This window comes from Phodopus roborovskii, unplaced genomic scaffold (assembly GCF_943737965.1).
Source record: "Phodopus roborovskii unplaced genomic scaffold, PHOROB, whole genome shotgun sequence".
Classification (NCBI taxonomy): Eukaryota; Metazoa; Chordata; class Mammalia; order Rodentia; family Cricetidae; genus Phodopus; species Phodopus roborovskii.
Window position 1 is genome coordinate 22,806,547 of NW_026126409.1, and position 17,453 is coordinate 22,823,999.

The 17,453-nt window shown below is 38.1% G+C and overlaps 1 protein-coding gene across 1 annotated transcript in view; it reads left to right on the plus strand.

Annotated features, from left to right (window-relative positions):
* Potea (POTE ankyrin domain family member A) overlaps positions 1 to 17,453 on the plus strand; it is a 143,923-nt gene that overhangs the window by 108,554 nt on the left and 17,916 nt on the right. The window contains exons 39-42 of the mRNA XM_051182086.1: positions 10,246 to 10,460; positions 13,218 to 13,251; positions 14,657 to 14,720; positions 15,943 to 16,153. Coding sequence (XP_051038043.1) covers positions 10,246 to 10,460; positions 13,218 to 13,251; positions 14,657 to 14,720; positions 15,943 to 16,153 — 524 coding nt within the window. The remainder of the gene's footprint in view (positions 1 to 10,245; positions 10,461 to 13,217; positions 13,252 to 14,656; positions 14,721 to 15,942; positions 16,154 to 17,453) is intronic.

Consider the following 17,453-nt stretch of genomic DNA (forward strand, 5'->3'; position numbering starts at 1 on the left):
CCTCATTCAGGATGATTTCTTCAAGTGCCATCCACTTGCCTGCAAATTTCAAGATACCATTATTTTTTTCTGCAGAGTAGTATTCCACTGTGTAGATGTGCCACATCTTCATTAACCATTCTTCAATTGAGGGGCATCTAGGTTGCTTCCAGGTTCTTGCTATTACAAATAGTGCTGCTATGAACATAGTTGAAAGATGTCTGTGTTGCATGGATGTGGATCATTTGGGTATATGCCTAAGAGGGGGATTGCCGGGTCCTGTGGTAAACTAATTCCCATTTTCCTGAGGAACTGCCATATTGATCTCCAAAATGGCTATATGAGTTTGCACTCCCACCAGCAGAGGAGGAGTGTTCCCCTTTCTCAATATCCTCTCCAGCCTGAGTCATCATTGGTGTTTGTAATTTTAGCCATTCTGTCAGGAGTAAGATGGTATCTGAAAGTTGTTTTGATTTGCATTTCCCTGTTAGCTAAGGATGTGGAGCACTTTCTTAAGTGTCTTTCAGCCTTTTTGATTTCCTCTATTGAGAATTCTTTCTTCAGTTCTGTACCCCATTTTTTTTAGTAGGGTTATTTGGTGTTTTGTTGACTAGTTTCTTGGTCTGTAGTTTTCTTTCTTAGTTGTGTCTTTGTGAGGCTTGGGTACCAAGGTTTTTGTGGCCTCATAAAAAGAGTTTGGCAATGAACCTTCTGTTTCTATTTTGTGGAACAGTTTAAAGAGTAGTGGTATTAGTTCTTCCTTGAATGCCTGGTAGAATTCTGCACTGGATCCATCTGGCCCTGGACTTTTTTTGGTTGGAAGGCTTTCGATGACTGCTTCTATTTCATTGCGGGTTATAGGTCTATTTAAGTTGTTTGTCTGTTCTTGATTTAATTTTGGTAAGTAATAGGTATCCAGAAATTTGTCCATTTCCTTTGAATTTTCAATTTTTGTGGAATACAGATTTTCAAAGTATGACCTGAAAATTGTCTGGATTTCCTCTGTGACTGTCGTTATGTTCCCCTTTTCATTTCTGATTTTGTTAATTTGCATGTTCTCTCTCTGCTTTTTCGTTAATTTGGACAAAGGTTTGTCTATCTTGATGATTTTCTCACAAAACCAACTCTTCATTGCTTTGATTTTTTTTGTATTGTTTTCCTGGTTGCTATTTTGTTGATTTCAGCCCTCAAGTTGATTATTTCCTGGCATCTACTCCTACAGGGTGAATTCGCTTCTCTCTGTTCTAAGGCTTTCAGTTGCGCTGTTAATTCTCTTATGTGACTATCCTCTGTTTTCTTCATATGGGCACTTAGTGCAATGAACTTCCCTCGTAGCACTGCTTTCAAGGTGTCCCATAAGTTCGGGTATGTTGTGTCCTCATTGTCATTGAATATTAGAAAGTTCATAATTTCTTTCTTTATTTCTTCTTTGACCCAGGAGTGGTGCAATTGCACATTGTTCAGTTTCCTTGAGTTTGCAGGTTTTCTGCTATTTGTGTTGTTGTTGAATTCCAATTTTAAAGCAATAAGATACAGGAGACTATTCCTATTCTCTTGTATCTGTTGAGGTTTGTTATGCCACCTAGTATGTGGTCGATTTTAGAGAAGGTTCCATGTGGAGCAGAGAAGAAGTTATATTCTTTTGTCTTTGGGTGGAATGTTCTATAGATGTCTGTTAACCCTAGCTGAGACATAACTTCTGTTAGTTCTTTTGTTTCATTGTTGAGTTTCTGATTTGTGGTCCTGTCTAGTGTTAAGAGTGGAGTATTGAAGTCTCCCACTATAAGTTTGTGAGGTTTATATGAGCTTTGAGTTTTAGTAGCATTTCTTTTACACATGTGGGTGCCTTTGTATTTGCAGCATAGATGTTCAGAACTGAGTCTTTGTGTTGATGGATTTCTCCTGCGATGAATATGAAATGACCCTCTTTATCTCTTTTGATTAATTTTGGTTTGAAGTCTAACTTGTTAGGTATTAGGATAGCCATGCTTGCTTGCTTCTTATTTCCATTTGATTGGAAAATCTTTTCCCAACCCTTTACCCTGAGGTAATGTCTATCTTTGAAGCTTAGATGTGTTTCTTGTATGCAGCAGAAGGATTCTGTCTTCATATCCATTCTGTTAGCCTGTGTCTTTTTATAGGTGAGTTAAGACCAATAATGTTGAGGGTAAGGACCATTAATTGTTAATGCTTGTTTGATTTAGGTTTGTTGTTGGCAGTGGTATTGTGAATATATTAGTTCTGCTTTACCCTTGGTTTCTGGTGTAGTTGGATTATCTGTTGCCTACATTTTTGTGGGCGTAGTTACTTACCTTCCTTGGGTTGGAGCTTTCCTTCCAATATATTCTGTAGGGCTGGATTTGTAGATACGTATTGGGAAAATATGGTTTTTTCATTAAATATCTTGTTTTCTCCATCTATAGTGATTGAGAGTTTTGCTGGATAAAGTATCCTGGGCTGGCATCTGTGGTCTCTTAATACTTGTAGAACATCTATCCAGGACCTTCTGGCCTTGAGGGTTTCCATGGAGAAGTCAGGTGTAATTTTGATAGGTCTGCCTTTATATGTTACCTGTCCTTTTTCCTTCGCTGCTCTTAATATTCTTTCTTTATTCTGTATGCTAGTTGTTTTGATTATTATATGTCGAGGGGTCTTTTTTCTTTGGTCCAGCCTATTTGGGGTTCGGTATGCTTCTTGTACTTTCACGGGCATGTCCTTCTTCAGATTTGGAAAGTTTTCCTCAATGATTTTGTTGAATATGTTTTCAGCACCTTTGAGCTGGGCTTCCTCACCTTCCTCTATGCCTATTATTCTTAGGTTCAGCCATTTCATGTTGTCCCACATTTCCTGGATGTTTTGTGTTAAGGATTTGTTGGATTTATGATTTTCTTTGGTTGATGAATCTATTTCTTCTAGTTTATCTTCTGCGTCTGAGATTCTCTCTTCCATCTCTTGAATTCTATTGGTTATGCTTGTGTCCATGGTTTCCGATTTTTTTGCCCAGCTTTTCAATTTCCAGCCTTCCTTCCGTTTGTGTTACCTTTATTTTCTCAATTTCAGTTTTCAAGTCTTGAACCGTTTCCTTCACCTGGTTAATTGTTTTTTTTTCTTGGCTTTCTGTACTTTCCTTAAGGAATTTGTTCATTTCTTCCACTTTTTTGTTTGTTTTTTTTTCTTCCATTTCTTTAAGGGATTTTCTCACATCTTCTTTGAGGGCCTCTATCATTTTTATGAAGGTAATTTTTAAGTCGTTCCCTTCTGCTTCCTCTGCTTTGTTGTTGTGTTCCGTTCTAGTTGGTGTAGATTCCCTAGATTCTGGTGGTGTCATGCTTGTCTGTTTGTTGTTACGTGTTTTCTTGTATTGCTGTCTTCCCATAGCTTCTTCCAGTAGGTGTTGGTGGGGTCTCCCCCTCTCTCTATGGTACTTCCCAGGTGGGCTTATGTGGGTCAGAGGTTCAATATCTGCAGCTCTGGGTGGTCCAAGCTCTATAGGAGGTCTCTCTGCAGACAGGGACCCCGGGATGGGATCAGGAATGGGGGGTCCAGTAGAAGATGCCTGCAGAAACTCAGAGTGGTCCTGCAGAGATAGGCAGGTCTCTGTGAGGGGCCCAGGGCTCCAGCAGATGACTGGAGGTGGGGTCAGAGACCAAGCAGGTGGAAATTACGGGTGGTCCCTCGTGGATAGGCAGGTCTTCTTTGTTCAGAGTTGCTCTGAGAATTCCAGAAGTAGGGTGGACTGTTGGCTCCACCCTCTGTCCTAGTGGTCGACCAGAGTGGCGGGACAGTGGGCAGGGTAGGGCACAGGATGGGGGGGCATGCTCGCAGTGGGGATGGTTGGGGGTGTATCAGAGCTCCAAGGGTGCTCTCGATGTTGATAGGACACAGGAGTAGTGGGATCAGGGGCCATCCTTTTTTATTCTTTTTAAAACTTTTTATTATTATTTTTCTTATTTTACATATCAATCCCAGTTACCTCTCCCTCCCTCCCTCTCTCTCCCTCCATTTCTCCTTCCCTGTCTCCCTTTCTACTCTCTTCTCTCCCTTCCTCCCCTCATCCCCCCCCATCCTTTCACCTCATTCCCCCCTCCCCCTGTCCACTCCATAGGGATGCCTTCCAGGAGGGATCAACAAAATGAAGTCAAGTCCTTTGGAATAGGGACTAGGCCCTCCCTCCTGCCTCTAGGTTAAGGGAATATCCCTCTATGGGAAATGTGCTTCCAAATTCCTTTTTTGCACCAGGGATACATCCTGGTTCCACTGTCAGAGGTCCCTTAGACTGCCCAGGACTTCTAACTGAGACCTGCATTCAGGGGGGTCTGAGTCTGTCCAATGCTGGTTTCCCAGCTATCAGTCTGGGGGGGGGTTGATTAGCTCCCCCTTGTTCAGGTCAACTGTCTCTGTGGGCTTCTGTAGCCTGGTCCTGTTCCCATTTTCTTATCAATCCTCCTCCTCTGCATCTGGATTCCAGTTCGGCTCAGTGTTTAGTTGTGGGTGTCTGCTTCTGTTTCCATCAGCTACTAGATGAGGGCTTTATGATGGTAGATAAGTTAGTCATCAATCTCATTATCAGGGAAGGTCATTTAAAGTAGCCTTTCCACTGTTGCTCAGATTGTTAGTTGTGGTCATCCTTGTAGGTCTCTGGACATTTCTCTAGAGTCAGTTTTCTCTTCAAACCTATAATGGCTCCCTATTTTGCACACTCTCTCTCTCTCTCTCTCTCTCTCTCTCTCTCTCTCTCTCTCTCTTCCTTTGTCTATTCCTCCCCTGGCTCAATTTTCCTAGTCCCACTACGTTCTTTCCTCTCCTACCCTTCTCTTTGTCCTAGCTCCCTCTCCATTCACTGTACACCCTCCCCTGCTCCCAATATACTCAGAAGATCTTGTTCCTTTTCCATTCTGTAAGGGGACTTTTATGAATCTCCCTTCTGGTAGTGTGAATTATAGGCTGGTGATCCTTTGCTCTATGTCTAAAATCCATATGTGAGTAAGTACATCCCATGTTCCTCTTTTTGTGACTGGGTTACTTCATTCAGGATGGTTTCTTCAAGTTCCATCCATTTGCCTGCAAATTTCAAGATTCCATTGTTTTTGTTTCAGCTGTGTAAATGTGCCACATCTTCTTTACCCATTCTTCATTGGGGGAGCATCTTTGTTGTTTCCAGGTTCTTCCTATTACAAATAATGCTGCTATGAACATAGTTGAACAGATGTCTTTGTTGCATGGATGTGGATCATTTGGATATATGGCTAAGAGTGGGATTGCCAGGTCCTGTGGTAGACTGATTGCCATTTTCCTGAGGAACCGCAATACTGATCTCCAAAATGGCTGTACAAGTTTGCACTCCCACCAGTAGTGATATGTTCTTGGATTTGATTTGCAAGTATTTTATTGAGTATTTTTGCATCAATGTTCATGATGGATATTGGTGTGTAGTTCTCTTTCTTAGTTATGTCTTTGTGTGGCTTGGGAACCAAGGTAATTGTGGCCTCAGAAAAAAGAGTTTGGTAATGAAACTTCTGCTTCTATTGTGTAGAACAATTTGAGGAATATTGATGTCAGCTCTTTTTTGAATTTCTGGTAAAATTATGCACTGAAGCCACCTGGCCCTTGGCTTTTTTTTGGTTGGGAGGCTTTTGATGACTGCTTTTATTTCCTTTGGGGTTATAGATCTATTCAAGTTGCTTACCTGTTGTGATTTAATTTTGGTAAGTGATAGTTATCCAGAAATTTGTCCATTTCCTTTGAATTTTCAATTTTTGTGGAGTACAGTTTTTCAAAGTATGACCTGAAAATTGTCTGGATTTCCTCAGTGCCTGTTGTTATGTCTCCCTTTTTGTTTCTGATTTTGTTGATTTGCATGTTCTTTTTCATGCTTTTTGGTTAGTTTGGATAAAGGTTTGTCTATCTTGTTGATTTTCTCAAAAAACCAACTCTTTGTTACATTGATTTTTTTGTATTGTTTTCCTTGTTTCTACTTTATTGATTTCAAATTGATATTTTCTGGCATCTAGTACTCTGGGGTGAGTTTGCTTCTTTTTGTTCTAAGGCTTTCATTTGTGCTGTTAATTCTCTAATGTGTCTATCCTCTGTTTTCTTTATATGGGCACTTAGTGCAATGAACTTTCCTCATAGCACTGCTTTCAAAGTGCCCCATAAGTTCGGATATGTTGTGTCCTCATTCTTGTTGAAATTTAGAAAGTCTTTAATTTCTTTCTTTATTTCTTCTTTGACCCTGGCATGATGCAATTGAGCATTGTTCAGTTTCTGTGAGTTTGTATGGTTTCTGCAATTTTGTTGTTGTTGAATTCCACCTTTAAAGCATGGTGGTCTGATAATATACAAGGGACTATTCCATTTTTTTTTTTTTTGTACTGTTGAGGTTTGTTATGTTGCATAATATGTGTTTTGATTTTAGAGAAGTTTCCATGTGGAGCTGAGAAGAAGGTATATTCTTTCATGTTTGGATGAAATGTTCTATAGATATCTGTTAAACATAGCTTCTGTTAGTTCTTTTGTTTCTTTGTTAAGTTTCTGTCTGATGGTCCTGTCTAGTGGTGAGAACAGGGTGTTGAAGTCTCCCACTATAAGTGTGTGAGGCTTTATGTAAGGTTTGAGTTTTAGTAGCATTTCCTTTACGAATGTGGGTGCCTTTGTATTTGGGGCATAGATGTTCAGAATTGAGAATTGTACTGATGGATTTCTCCTGTGATAAATATGAAATAATCTTCTTCATCTCTTTTGATTGATTTTGGTTTGAAGGCTAACTTGTTAGATATTAGGATAGCTACACCTGCTTGTTTCTTGGGTCCATTTGATTGGAAGATCTTTTCCAACCCTTTACCCTGAGGGAATGTCTATCTATGAAGCTTAAATGTGTTTCTTGTATGCAGCAGAAGGATGGATTCTGCCTTCATATTCATTCTGTTAGTGTGTGTCTTTTTATAGGCAGGTTAAGACCATTAATGTTGAAGGAGAGTAAGGACCATTGATTGCTAATTCTTGTATGTTTTAGATTTGTTGTTGTTGGTGGTATTGTGAATATATTTGTCCTGCTTTATATTTTGGTGAAGTGGGAGTATCTATTGCCTATGTCTTTGTGAGTGTAGTTAACTTCCTTGGGTTGAGTTTTCCTTCCAAAACTTCGGTAGGGCTGGATTTGTAGATATGTATTGGGAAAATCTGGCTTTGTCATTAAATATCTTGTTTTCTTCATCTATAATGATTCAGAGTTTTCCTGTGTATGGTAGCCTGGGCTGCCATCCTTGGACTCTTAGTACTTATAGAACATCTATCCAGAACCTTCTGGCCTTGAGAATTTCCATGGAGAAGTCAGGCATAATTTTGATAGGTCTGACTTTATATGTTACCCGGCCTTTTTCCTTCGCTGCTTTTAATATTCTTTCTTTATTCTATATGTTAGGTGATGTTAGGAGTCTTTTTTCTTTGGTCCAGTCTATTTAGTGTTTGGTATGCTTCTTGTACTTTCATAGGCATGTCTTTCTTCAGATTGGGAAAGTTTTCTTCAATGATTTCTTTGAATATGTTTTCTGCACCTTTGAGCTGGGCTTCTTGGCCTTCTTCAATGCCTATTATTCTTAGCTTTGACCATTTCACAGTGTCCCACATTTCGTGGATGTGTTGTGTTAAGGATTTGTTGGATTTAAGATTTTCTTTGGTCGATGAATCTATTTCCTTTAGTTTATCTTCAGCGCCAGAGATTCTCTCTTTCATCTCTTGTATTATGTTGGTTATGCCTTGCATCTGTAGTTCTTGATCGTTTGCCTAGTTTTTCTATTTCCAGCAGTCCCTCAGTTTGTCTTTCCTTATTATATCTATTTCAATTTTCAAATCTTGAAATGTTTCCTTCATCTGTTTGATTGTTTTTTCTTGGCTTCCCTTACTTTCACTAAGAGATTTGTTCATTTCTTCCAATTTTTTTGCTTGTTTTTTTCTTCCATTTCTTCAATGGATTTTCTCATATCGTCTTTGAGAGCCTCCATCATTTTTATGAAGTTACTTTTTAAGTTGTTTTCTTCTGCTTCATATGCCTTGGTGTGTTTTAGTCTAGTTGGTGTAGAGTCCCTTGATTCTGGTGGTGTCATGCTTGTCTTTCTATTGTTGGGTATTTTCTTGTATTGCCCTCTTCCCATCACTTCTTCCAGTGGGTGCAGGTGGAGTTTCTTTCTACTCTACTCTCCTGATGGGCGTAGTTTGATCAGGAGTTTGATGTCTATAACTCTGGGTGGCCCAAGCTCTCTCAGAGGTCTCTCCAGCAGAATCTGGGCAATGGGTGTCAAAGACCAGGCAGGTGGGACTCAGTGTGGTCTGCGTGGATATGCTAGTCCAGTGTGCTCAGAGCAGATCCAGAAGTTCCCCGGAGGTGGAGGGGTTGTTGGACCTGCACTCTGGCCCAGTGCTCAACCAGAGCAGCCGGCCCAGTAGGACACAGGGTGTCAGGAGTGATACATTCTGTTAGCTAAAGAAAGTTGCCTTTTGGATTCTTACAGAGAAGTGTGTTGGCAAATGTGGTCAGCATACTCCTTATGAAATTTCAGTGACATTTTAGTTTTAGAGTGACATGACAGATGGTGAATTGTGACTATATTTTAATTATGTTCACAGACGTGTCATGGAAAGCAGGACATGTAGACTATAGCGAGTCAGTAGAGAGTGGAATAGTGAAACAATCTTAAAGTTTTAAAAAATTTTATATTATATTTTGTTAACCCCTTCTGTCCCACCCCCAACCCACCCAACCCAATCCCTCATGGTCCACAAAACAATCTTTTGAAACAGAACTTCCGAGTGTTGGATAAGTGTGAAGTATTTATGGAAAGGATGTCTCCGGTCTTCTTGTCTTACTCTCCATTGGCAAAGTATCATGGGTTGAAGTAAATTATATTGCAGAGCTGTATGTTTGTTTATTATAGGTGACTATAAATATGTGTTCAGCCATACATATTTAATTGATGACTATATATATGTAATTTAACTAAGATTTTTTTTTTTTTGTCAGCAGAGCCAGACTTAGAAGTGGCATCAGGGGATGACCAAAACAAATGTTATAGCAGTGAAAGTAATCAATCATTGGTATGTAGATATTTAAGTCTAAATATCTCCTTCAATATTTTTCTCTTTTAAATATTGTATCATAGAACATGCAAGATTACCTTGTAAAATTTCTATATAAAATCTATAACATTTTAATACATAATTTTAAATAATTTAATTAGGAGTTTTAAGTTAAACTCATTTCAACCCAGCATAAGAAACTAGTAGTTATTATTAATCTTTTATCTACTCTTTAGTAGACAGTAGAATATAATAAAATTGGAGATAATGCAGTTCATACAGATGTGAAACACTATAACCATATATACTGTCTTAGTTAAGGTTTCAATTGCTGTGAGGAGAAACCATGAGCACAGTAACTCCTATAAAGTAAAAAAAAAAAATATTGTAAAAAAATTTAATCGGGGTGGCATACATTTTCAGAGGCTTTGTTGTCATCATGGTGCGACATAGTGGCATGCAGGCAATAGGAAGTGGTCTGACACAGAGCATAGCTTGAGCATAGGAAACTTCAAAGTCAACTCCCACAGCGACGTACTTCCACTAAGTCCACACCTCCTAATAATGCCACTTCCTATGAGCTTATGGGGGCTAATAACTTTCAAACTACCACATATACTTTGAATTAAAATATAATAAGTTTTCTTTTGTTTTGTTGTAAATAGACTTTTGTTGTTGTTGTTTTGAGAGAGGGTTTCTCTGTGTAGCCTTGGCTGTCCTAGAACTTTCTCTATAGACCATGGTGGTCTTTAACTTAGAGATCTGCCTGCTTCTACTTCCTGAGTGCATGGATTAAAGGCATTGATACCACCACCAAGCAATGTTACTAGATTTTGTCTCTATACAACATTTGCCAACTCTAGTTACTGCACTTTTTATATGGCAACTTCTGATAGACTTGCTCATTCTCTCTCTCTCGATTAAGTCTAAAGTCTACAAGTTTGAGATTTTAAAGATTGAGTCTAAAGTTTTGGAAAACCAGCTCCTATGATTTTGTGAGCACCTTTATTTTTTGACATTTCAGTTTCTAAATGAAAAAGGGATCAAAAAATAAAATGGGGGGCGATAATATCATAGCAGAGAATGGGGAAACCTTCATGTGTTATGATGCTCCAAAATGTGACATTTTTAAATTTGAGTTTTAACAAAAATGAATTCAAGTAAAAAAGATGCACTTGTGTCTTTTTGTTGAAGGTTGAAAAAACAAAGACACATGCAAGCATTGGAATAGACATAGCAGAATACCCCCATGAAGGTGCTGTTTTTACTGCAGCTGCTTCTACGGCTGCTGCTGCGGCTGCTGCTGCTGATGTTACTGCTTCTGCCATGGATGAACTAGTTCTACAAAGAAAATCTGGAGAAATCAATAACCAGAGAGTTCTTATTAAGGACAAAGCAACACATGACAGGTAAGAGCATGATACTTAATAGTAGATAATTGCTATTGTCCTATAAAAATTCTAATTTGGGATAATTTTTGTATGATAAGTTTACGCTTTTACTAGTGCATAAAATTATATTTGTTAAGGATTTTATTCAAAAGGTAATAATCAGGGTTGCCTTGGCTGGTTTTGTATGTCAGCTTGATACAACTAGAGTCATCAGAGAGGTAGGAGCTTCAGTTGAGGAAATGCCTGCTTGACATCAGCGGTAAGGCATTTTCTCAATTAGTGATTGGTGGGGGAGTGTCCAGCCCATGGTGGGTGGTACCATCCCTGGGCTGCTGCTCTTGGATGCTATAAGTAGGTGGCCTGAGCAAACCAGGGAAAGCAAGCCAGTAGGCAGCATCCATGACCTCTGCATCAGCTTTTGTTTCCAGGGGTTCCTGTCCTGACCTTTTTCAGTGATGAACAGCAATGTGAAAGTATAAGACAAATGAACTCTTTCTTCCCCGTCTTGCTTTGTGGTCATAGCATGTTTCATTGACGCAACAGAAACCTAACTAAGGCAGTTGTCAAACTTGAAGAAAAAGACATTCTCATAGATGGTTTGTAAATGAAATTGGTAAAGAAGTCTTGAGTAATTTCACAGTATGTATAAAAACTTGCTGTAGGCAATATATGAATGAGTGTGCTTCATTCAGTAAAACTTCATTTTACACAGGTTAAACACAGAACTCAGGGATGCCATGATTGAAGCTTGTCTATTGCTGTGATGAGACACTGTGACCAAAAGCAACTTCAAGAGGTTTATTTCACTCAAGATTCCATTTAACAGTTCATCATCAAAAACAGTCAGGGCAGGAACCTAGAGGCAGGAGCTGATGGAGAAGTGTGGTGTTTATTGGCTTGCTCCTCATGGCTTGCTCAGTCTGCTTTCTTATAGGACCCAGGACCACCAGCCTAGGGATGACACCACCCACAGTGAACTGGGACCTCCATACATATCAACCATTAATCAAGAAATGCCCCAGTGTTGCCTAAAGATACCCCAGTGGAGGTATATTGTTCAAATGAGGTTATTTCTAGATAAGTATACATTTGTGTCAATTTGACAAAACTCAGCCAACACACATCCAACACTTTTTTTTGGAGCATAAGCATCACACATAACACCTGAACAACAAAAATAGAAGCATAAGACTGTGTATAGCCTACAGAGTTGGGCATTACATTGCTACATCGTGCTGAATGCAAAATGATGCTGATGAAATAGTGTATTTTTAATTATGTCATCACCCATATATAAGATATTTTGCTATGTAATACACTGATTTTTCACAGTGACTCCATGTACATTTTACACTTAAACTTTAAAACTTTAAATCACTTTATTTCCAGAACTTTTCATTTTCAATCCTATTACATAATTCAGTACTTTTAAATGTAATTTTAAAGTATGGCAACTATACTATTATCAACCCCACCTTTATCTCCTTCTCATGACCCCTTTATTACCCCAATTTATGACATACTGTTGCTACTTATCATTGATATATATGCACACACACTATATATGTGTACATATGCATACATGTGTATATATAGCCTTTTGAGTCTGCACTGTGCTGGTCATGTGTCCATGAGCCCACTGCCCATGTAGAACTAGACAACCCATGTGGGAACTTGTCCCTGGATGAAGCTGTTTCTTTTCTCATCAGCCATTGTCAATTATAGATCTTAATATAATGGTGAGAACCTGTGGATTTCCTTAGTCCATAGTTGCTTGGGCAGGCTTGATTATTAACAGCCACTTTTTTCCCCTTGATAATAGAACAGAACAGTAGAGTCTGCATCAAAGGATGAGTATATGTCAGCATATTCATGTTGAGAAGTTAAGATGTGGACAAGAGATGTGAAAAATGAAGAGTTTGAGAATGTGGTCATTATGGAAGCTTGAATGTAGCAGATAAATTCAGTCAATGCCAGAGGAAAATTGATCATGAAAGGCAATAGAATACCTATAATAATCAGAGAAGAATATGAGACTTAGATTGATTTTTTTTTACTGGTAGCTTTTAGATTATGCTTACATGATGTTAGAAAGGAAGCATTTGAGAGAATACAGTTATTCAGTTCCATTTGTATGTCCAAGCATAAGAAAACTTGATTCATTCCCCTTAAGTATTTCTGATGAGCTAACTGATTCAATTCATATCTTTACATGGAAAGAGGATGTTTTTCTTTCTGATTTCATTAAGAAATGCAATAAAGCTTTTAGAGTATTGTGTATCACATGCTGTGTAGACAGAATTCTGAGATATGAATTCTCATTTGTAACTGACAGATGCTTGTATTTGGGCAAATTACTTGGTTTTTCTTTGTCTAGATTGTAGCTTTATAAAATACCTAACTCATCTTGTGACTAACAGAACTGAAAATAGTTCAACACATTTACAGTAATTAAAATAATGAGAATAATGCACTGTAATTACACAGTCGATCCTGAAAATCCACTTCTTAGCATTGTTATTAAATTGTTTCCTTCATATAAGGAATTAAGCAATATTTTTCAAATGTATATTAGTCTTTGTAAAGTTTTATTTAAAAATTATTCTCATTTATTGCTATCTTTCAAAATGCAGATAACATTATGATCTTCTTATATAAGTAACAAGTAAGGTAGTTTAAATTTATATGCTTTCTATAAATAGTTAATAATTTAATATATTATTTTTATTTTATGTATTTATCATTTTCCTGATATTAATTTGTGTTTTTTTGTAGGTTTCGAAAGAAGACATCTAAGAAAAAACATAAGGTATTGTGAAAAGAATCAAAAGTACTTCTTTACTCACTGTGTTATATTAAAGGCAGTAAAATCTTACATAAACTCTAAGTAAAAATACATCATAAAACATAAAAATAAAGAAGTATAAAACGCCCCAAACCCATATATACCAGAATCTCAACACAAGTCCAAAGCAAGGGGAATGCCATGAGTGTGGGTCCTGATGACATATTGTGAGTTCTAGTCCATTGTGGAACACTGATAAAGACCATGTTTCAAAATACAAAGAAAATAAAATGTAAAGAGTATATGAAATGCTTTTGTCTAAAACCGCCTGTTTTGGAATTATGTTAAGAAAAAGTAGCTATTGAGAAAGTATATATTTTATTTTTAAATTCTACAGGGCAGCCAAGAGCAATAACAATAGACTGTAATGATTGGGGTCTATATCACCTCACTGGCCAACAACTCCAAAAGGAGAAACTCATTCCTGACACTCGGATTTTAAGCTGTTAGTTTCTGGTACATAGAAGGGGTGTTGTTGCCATATTATCAAGTGCTCCATTTTAATCTCTCTCTATATGGAAGCAACTAGTATGCTGTTAAATGGACATACTAATAATAACTCTTTGTTATGCTCACAGATCAGTGTGAGTTTTTTAGACCTTCATCTAAGAAGCTTCTGTTTGTGATTAACACAGTGACTCAAATCAGTCTATTGTTCAGTGAATAAGAGACTGCAGGGCTGGAGAGATGGCTCAGCTGTTAAAGGCTAGGGTCACAACCAAAAATATAAGAGACCACAGAATGCTCAACCTTACTGGGAACATAGGTATCTCAACCCCATTCCCAGTGCCCCACAGTCATTGCAGAAGAGGGTCAGAAAGGTGTAAGAGGCATAGGTGGTTGAGGGCTACAAGGAAACATTTTCTAATCACAGGAGGGCAGCTTCACATATGAATTCACAACAGTTGTAGAAACGTGTATAAGAACTTTGTGAGCCCAAGGCAGATCGAATCCAAACATGGAGAGTACAGTTAGGTATACAATCTCACTACTAGCTGTGATGCTACTGGCAGTCTCTAGTTGCTGGGACAGACAGATTCTTTTAAGAGAGTAGGCCCTGGTTGTTGAAGGTGGCACATACAAGGAAATTTGGGCAGCACAAGTTGATCTTGAACGATTAAGAATCAAGGATGCAAAGTTGGGTAGGTAGGGAAGGAGGGCGGGTCTGGGAAGTGTTGGGGGGAGGAGGTAAATATGATCAAAACACATAGTATGAAACACTTAAGGTGCTAATAAAAATGTATCAATTTTAAAAGATCTCTCCAGGGGCTTCTTTGGCTTTGCTCATATAAAACAAGTAATGGCTGACTTTGTACATTATGTGGTATGAATATCAAAGGCATTTTTTATAGTAGTATTTATCTTTTAGATAACAAAAGAAGTAAGAGCTATGGGTGACACAACTCAGTCATCTGAATCAGTCTCAGAGGATGGTAAGTTATTTAAATGCAAAAATACTTTAAAGTTAATTTTGTTAGAATATGTATGCTAATCAGTGTCTGGTCACTCTTCAGGGTTTTCACTATTCTAGACACTCCACATTCCTACAGAATCTTTTCTTCTTTCTCTTTTCCTCCCTTTCTTCCTGCCTTCCTTCTTTCTGTCCTTCCCTCCTTCCCATTTTTTCTTTATTGCATCAATGGGAGTGAAGTCTAGGTCCTGTGCATAGGCAAGTAATCTATCATGGAGCTACAGCTCTAACCTCCATATGAATTTATAGTCAGCATTTTTAATATTTTAAATATTAATAATGGATCTTTGGACTCCTCAACAAAATTTACCTCTTCATTTACATAAATTGGATTTAATTTTATCAGAAATATTTTCACCTAACCTTCATAGCCTGATAGATACCTTCTTAGTAAACCCAGGGCCTTGGGCAGTCTAGGTGAGGGCTCTTCCTCCCCCGAGACAGCCTCAGTGCCCCAAACTTTTAATTGGTTTTGGAGACAGCACTTTGTTGTCCTCAAACCTGGGACCCTTCTACGTTCAGTTCCCAAACACTGAGACTGTACAAACATTCTCACCTCCATCTCTTCCTCTTCCTCCTGCTTTTCTTCAATCCTTTCTTCTGTGTCTTGTCCTCAACTCCCTCTTGCAGCAGGGAGCTGGGGCTTTAGGAATACATTGTTTAAACTACCTGAAGTCCATTGTCTTGAAAGTTCCTTAAAGCATTGAATTTCATCTTTGTTTCAAGTACTAATGTTAATCAGGACCCTTTCTCCACATGAGGAGAGGCAGATCACAGTATTCTAGGTATTCTTGGTTGTAGACAGTCTAGAATCCTTTTTACCATCTGCCTGGCAGTTTCAGGCTCACACTCTTATTTTCCAACTTTGCCATTTGTTCTTCCAGGATATCTTCTTGTGCACACCCCAAATAACTTATTTGATCACAGAACCCTTGTGTTTTTTGTTTTTGCCTCAGATATCTGAATGGTCATTAATCTGTCTTTTCTATTGGACTTCACATTAAGAACATAGATCTAGTCTGTCCTTTTTACAGCATTTAATTCAACATAACGTGCACCATAGGCATTCAATGTACATCAGTTCAGAACATAAATGGAAAGAGGCCAAAATGTACAGATATTACTTTACACCGGCAAGGCATTAATATATTTATTTTATTTTGTCTCTTTTTCCCTTCATCCAGATTCTGGAAGCTCATTAAAAATACAAGACTCACTTAATCCATACAATTCATTAGTAGATCTTAAAAAAATCAATGAAGTACTTAGGGAAAAAAATCAAAAAATGGAAAATGAGAATACTGCTCTACAGAAGGAAATATCAGAAACAAGAGAGGAGAAATCAAAGTTACAAGATGAAATAGTGAAACGGGATGAAGAATTCTGGAACCTGAGGTATGACACCCTCCGTTGAGAGCTCTTTATGTTACAGATATGGAGGAGTCTTATAATTACTGTTTGTCCTTCAAAAGTTTTGCAGGAGAAAAATTCTGCCTCTTCTGGATCAAGAAATAGTTTGGGATAATAAAACAAATTGATAATCATGGGTATCACTAATAAGTATATACTCTTTAAAATACCAATTTTAATGTATGTGTAATGGACATCCTCTATATTGAAAGTTCACTATTTACCACATAGTATTGTGTGGCGTTTTTGTTGTATTGACTTAGAAATGAGTCAGCAAGGATTATCATTTGGATGAACAATTTTCTACACTCTTAATTGATTTACTTTTAATGAGTTCATCAATATAGAATCATGTATATAAAATATAGGTGATTTAAAATGTCTTTGATCAATATTTCTAAATTGTTTTTCAAGTAATCTTATGTCCATTCATAATTCTACCCACAGAACATGAAATGGTCATTTTAATATTTTGAAAACTTTTTCTTTAAGAAATGCACTTTTTTATTGGTGTGCTGAAGATGAAACTCAGGTCCTTCTGCATGCTAACCAAGACTAAAGGTTACACAAATAATAGGCTTATTCATCAAATAAAATGTAAAGTGGGAAACAATTACTGATTATTCAGCAGCACTTTCATATATAGATTTTAAAAAAGTTATGTTTATTTTTCAAGATAGGGTCTCACTGTGTATCTCTGGTTGGCCCAGAACACAGAGATCCACCTGCCTCTCTCTCCAGAACACTGGGTTTAAAAACACATGCTGTATAAAGTGAGGACATGACCACTCCCAGGTATGGCCTAGGAGAAGATTTTTATTGTAGATATGAGAGAGAGTATAGCCAGGGGCATCTGGATGAGTCCAGAGCATGGAGAGGAAGTGGTACACAGAACATGACCAGTGCCTGGAGAGGAGGGCTGGAGAGAAGAGTGGGAGAGAGGACCAAGGGAGGTGGGGCCGAGAGAGAGGGCAAAGAGAGAGAAGGAGTCAAGAGCTATAGCATATGGCTGAAATGACAGGATTATATGGGAGTAAGAAGGTAGGGGGAGAGAAACCCATGAGCTAGAGGAGTTTAGGGTAGCAGGTGTGGTGACAAGAACTGTGAAGAGGAGCCATGGGTACTGAGTGAGTCTGGAGACTATCATACACATTGGTACACTCATAGGTACCACAGTAAGCCATTTGCCCCAGGCTTCTATTGGACTGATACATGCCAGCATGTCTGCATGACTATTCCCTATTGAGAAAGCACATGATGTTTAATATTAGTTTAACCATTGTCT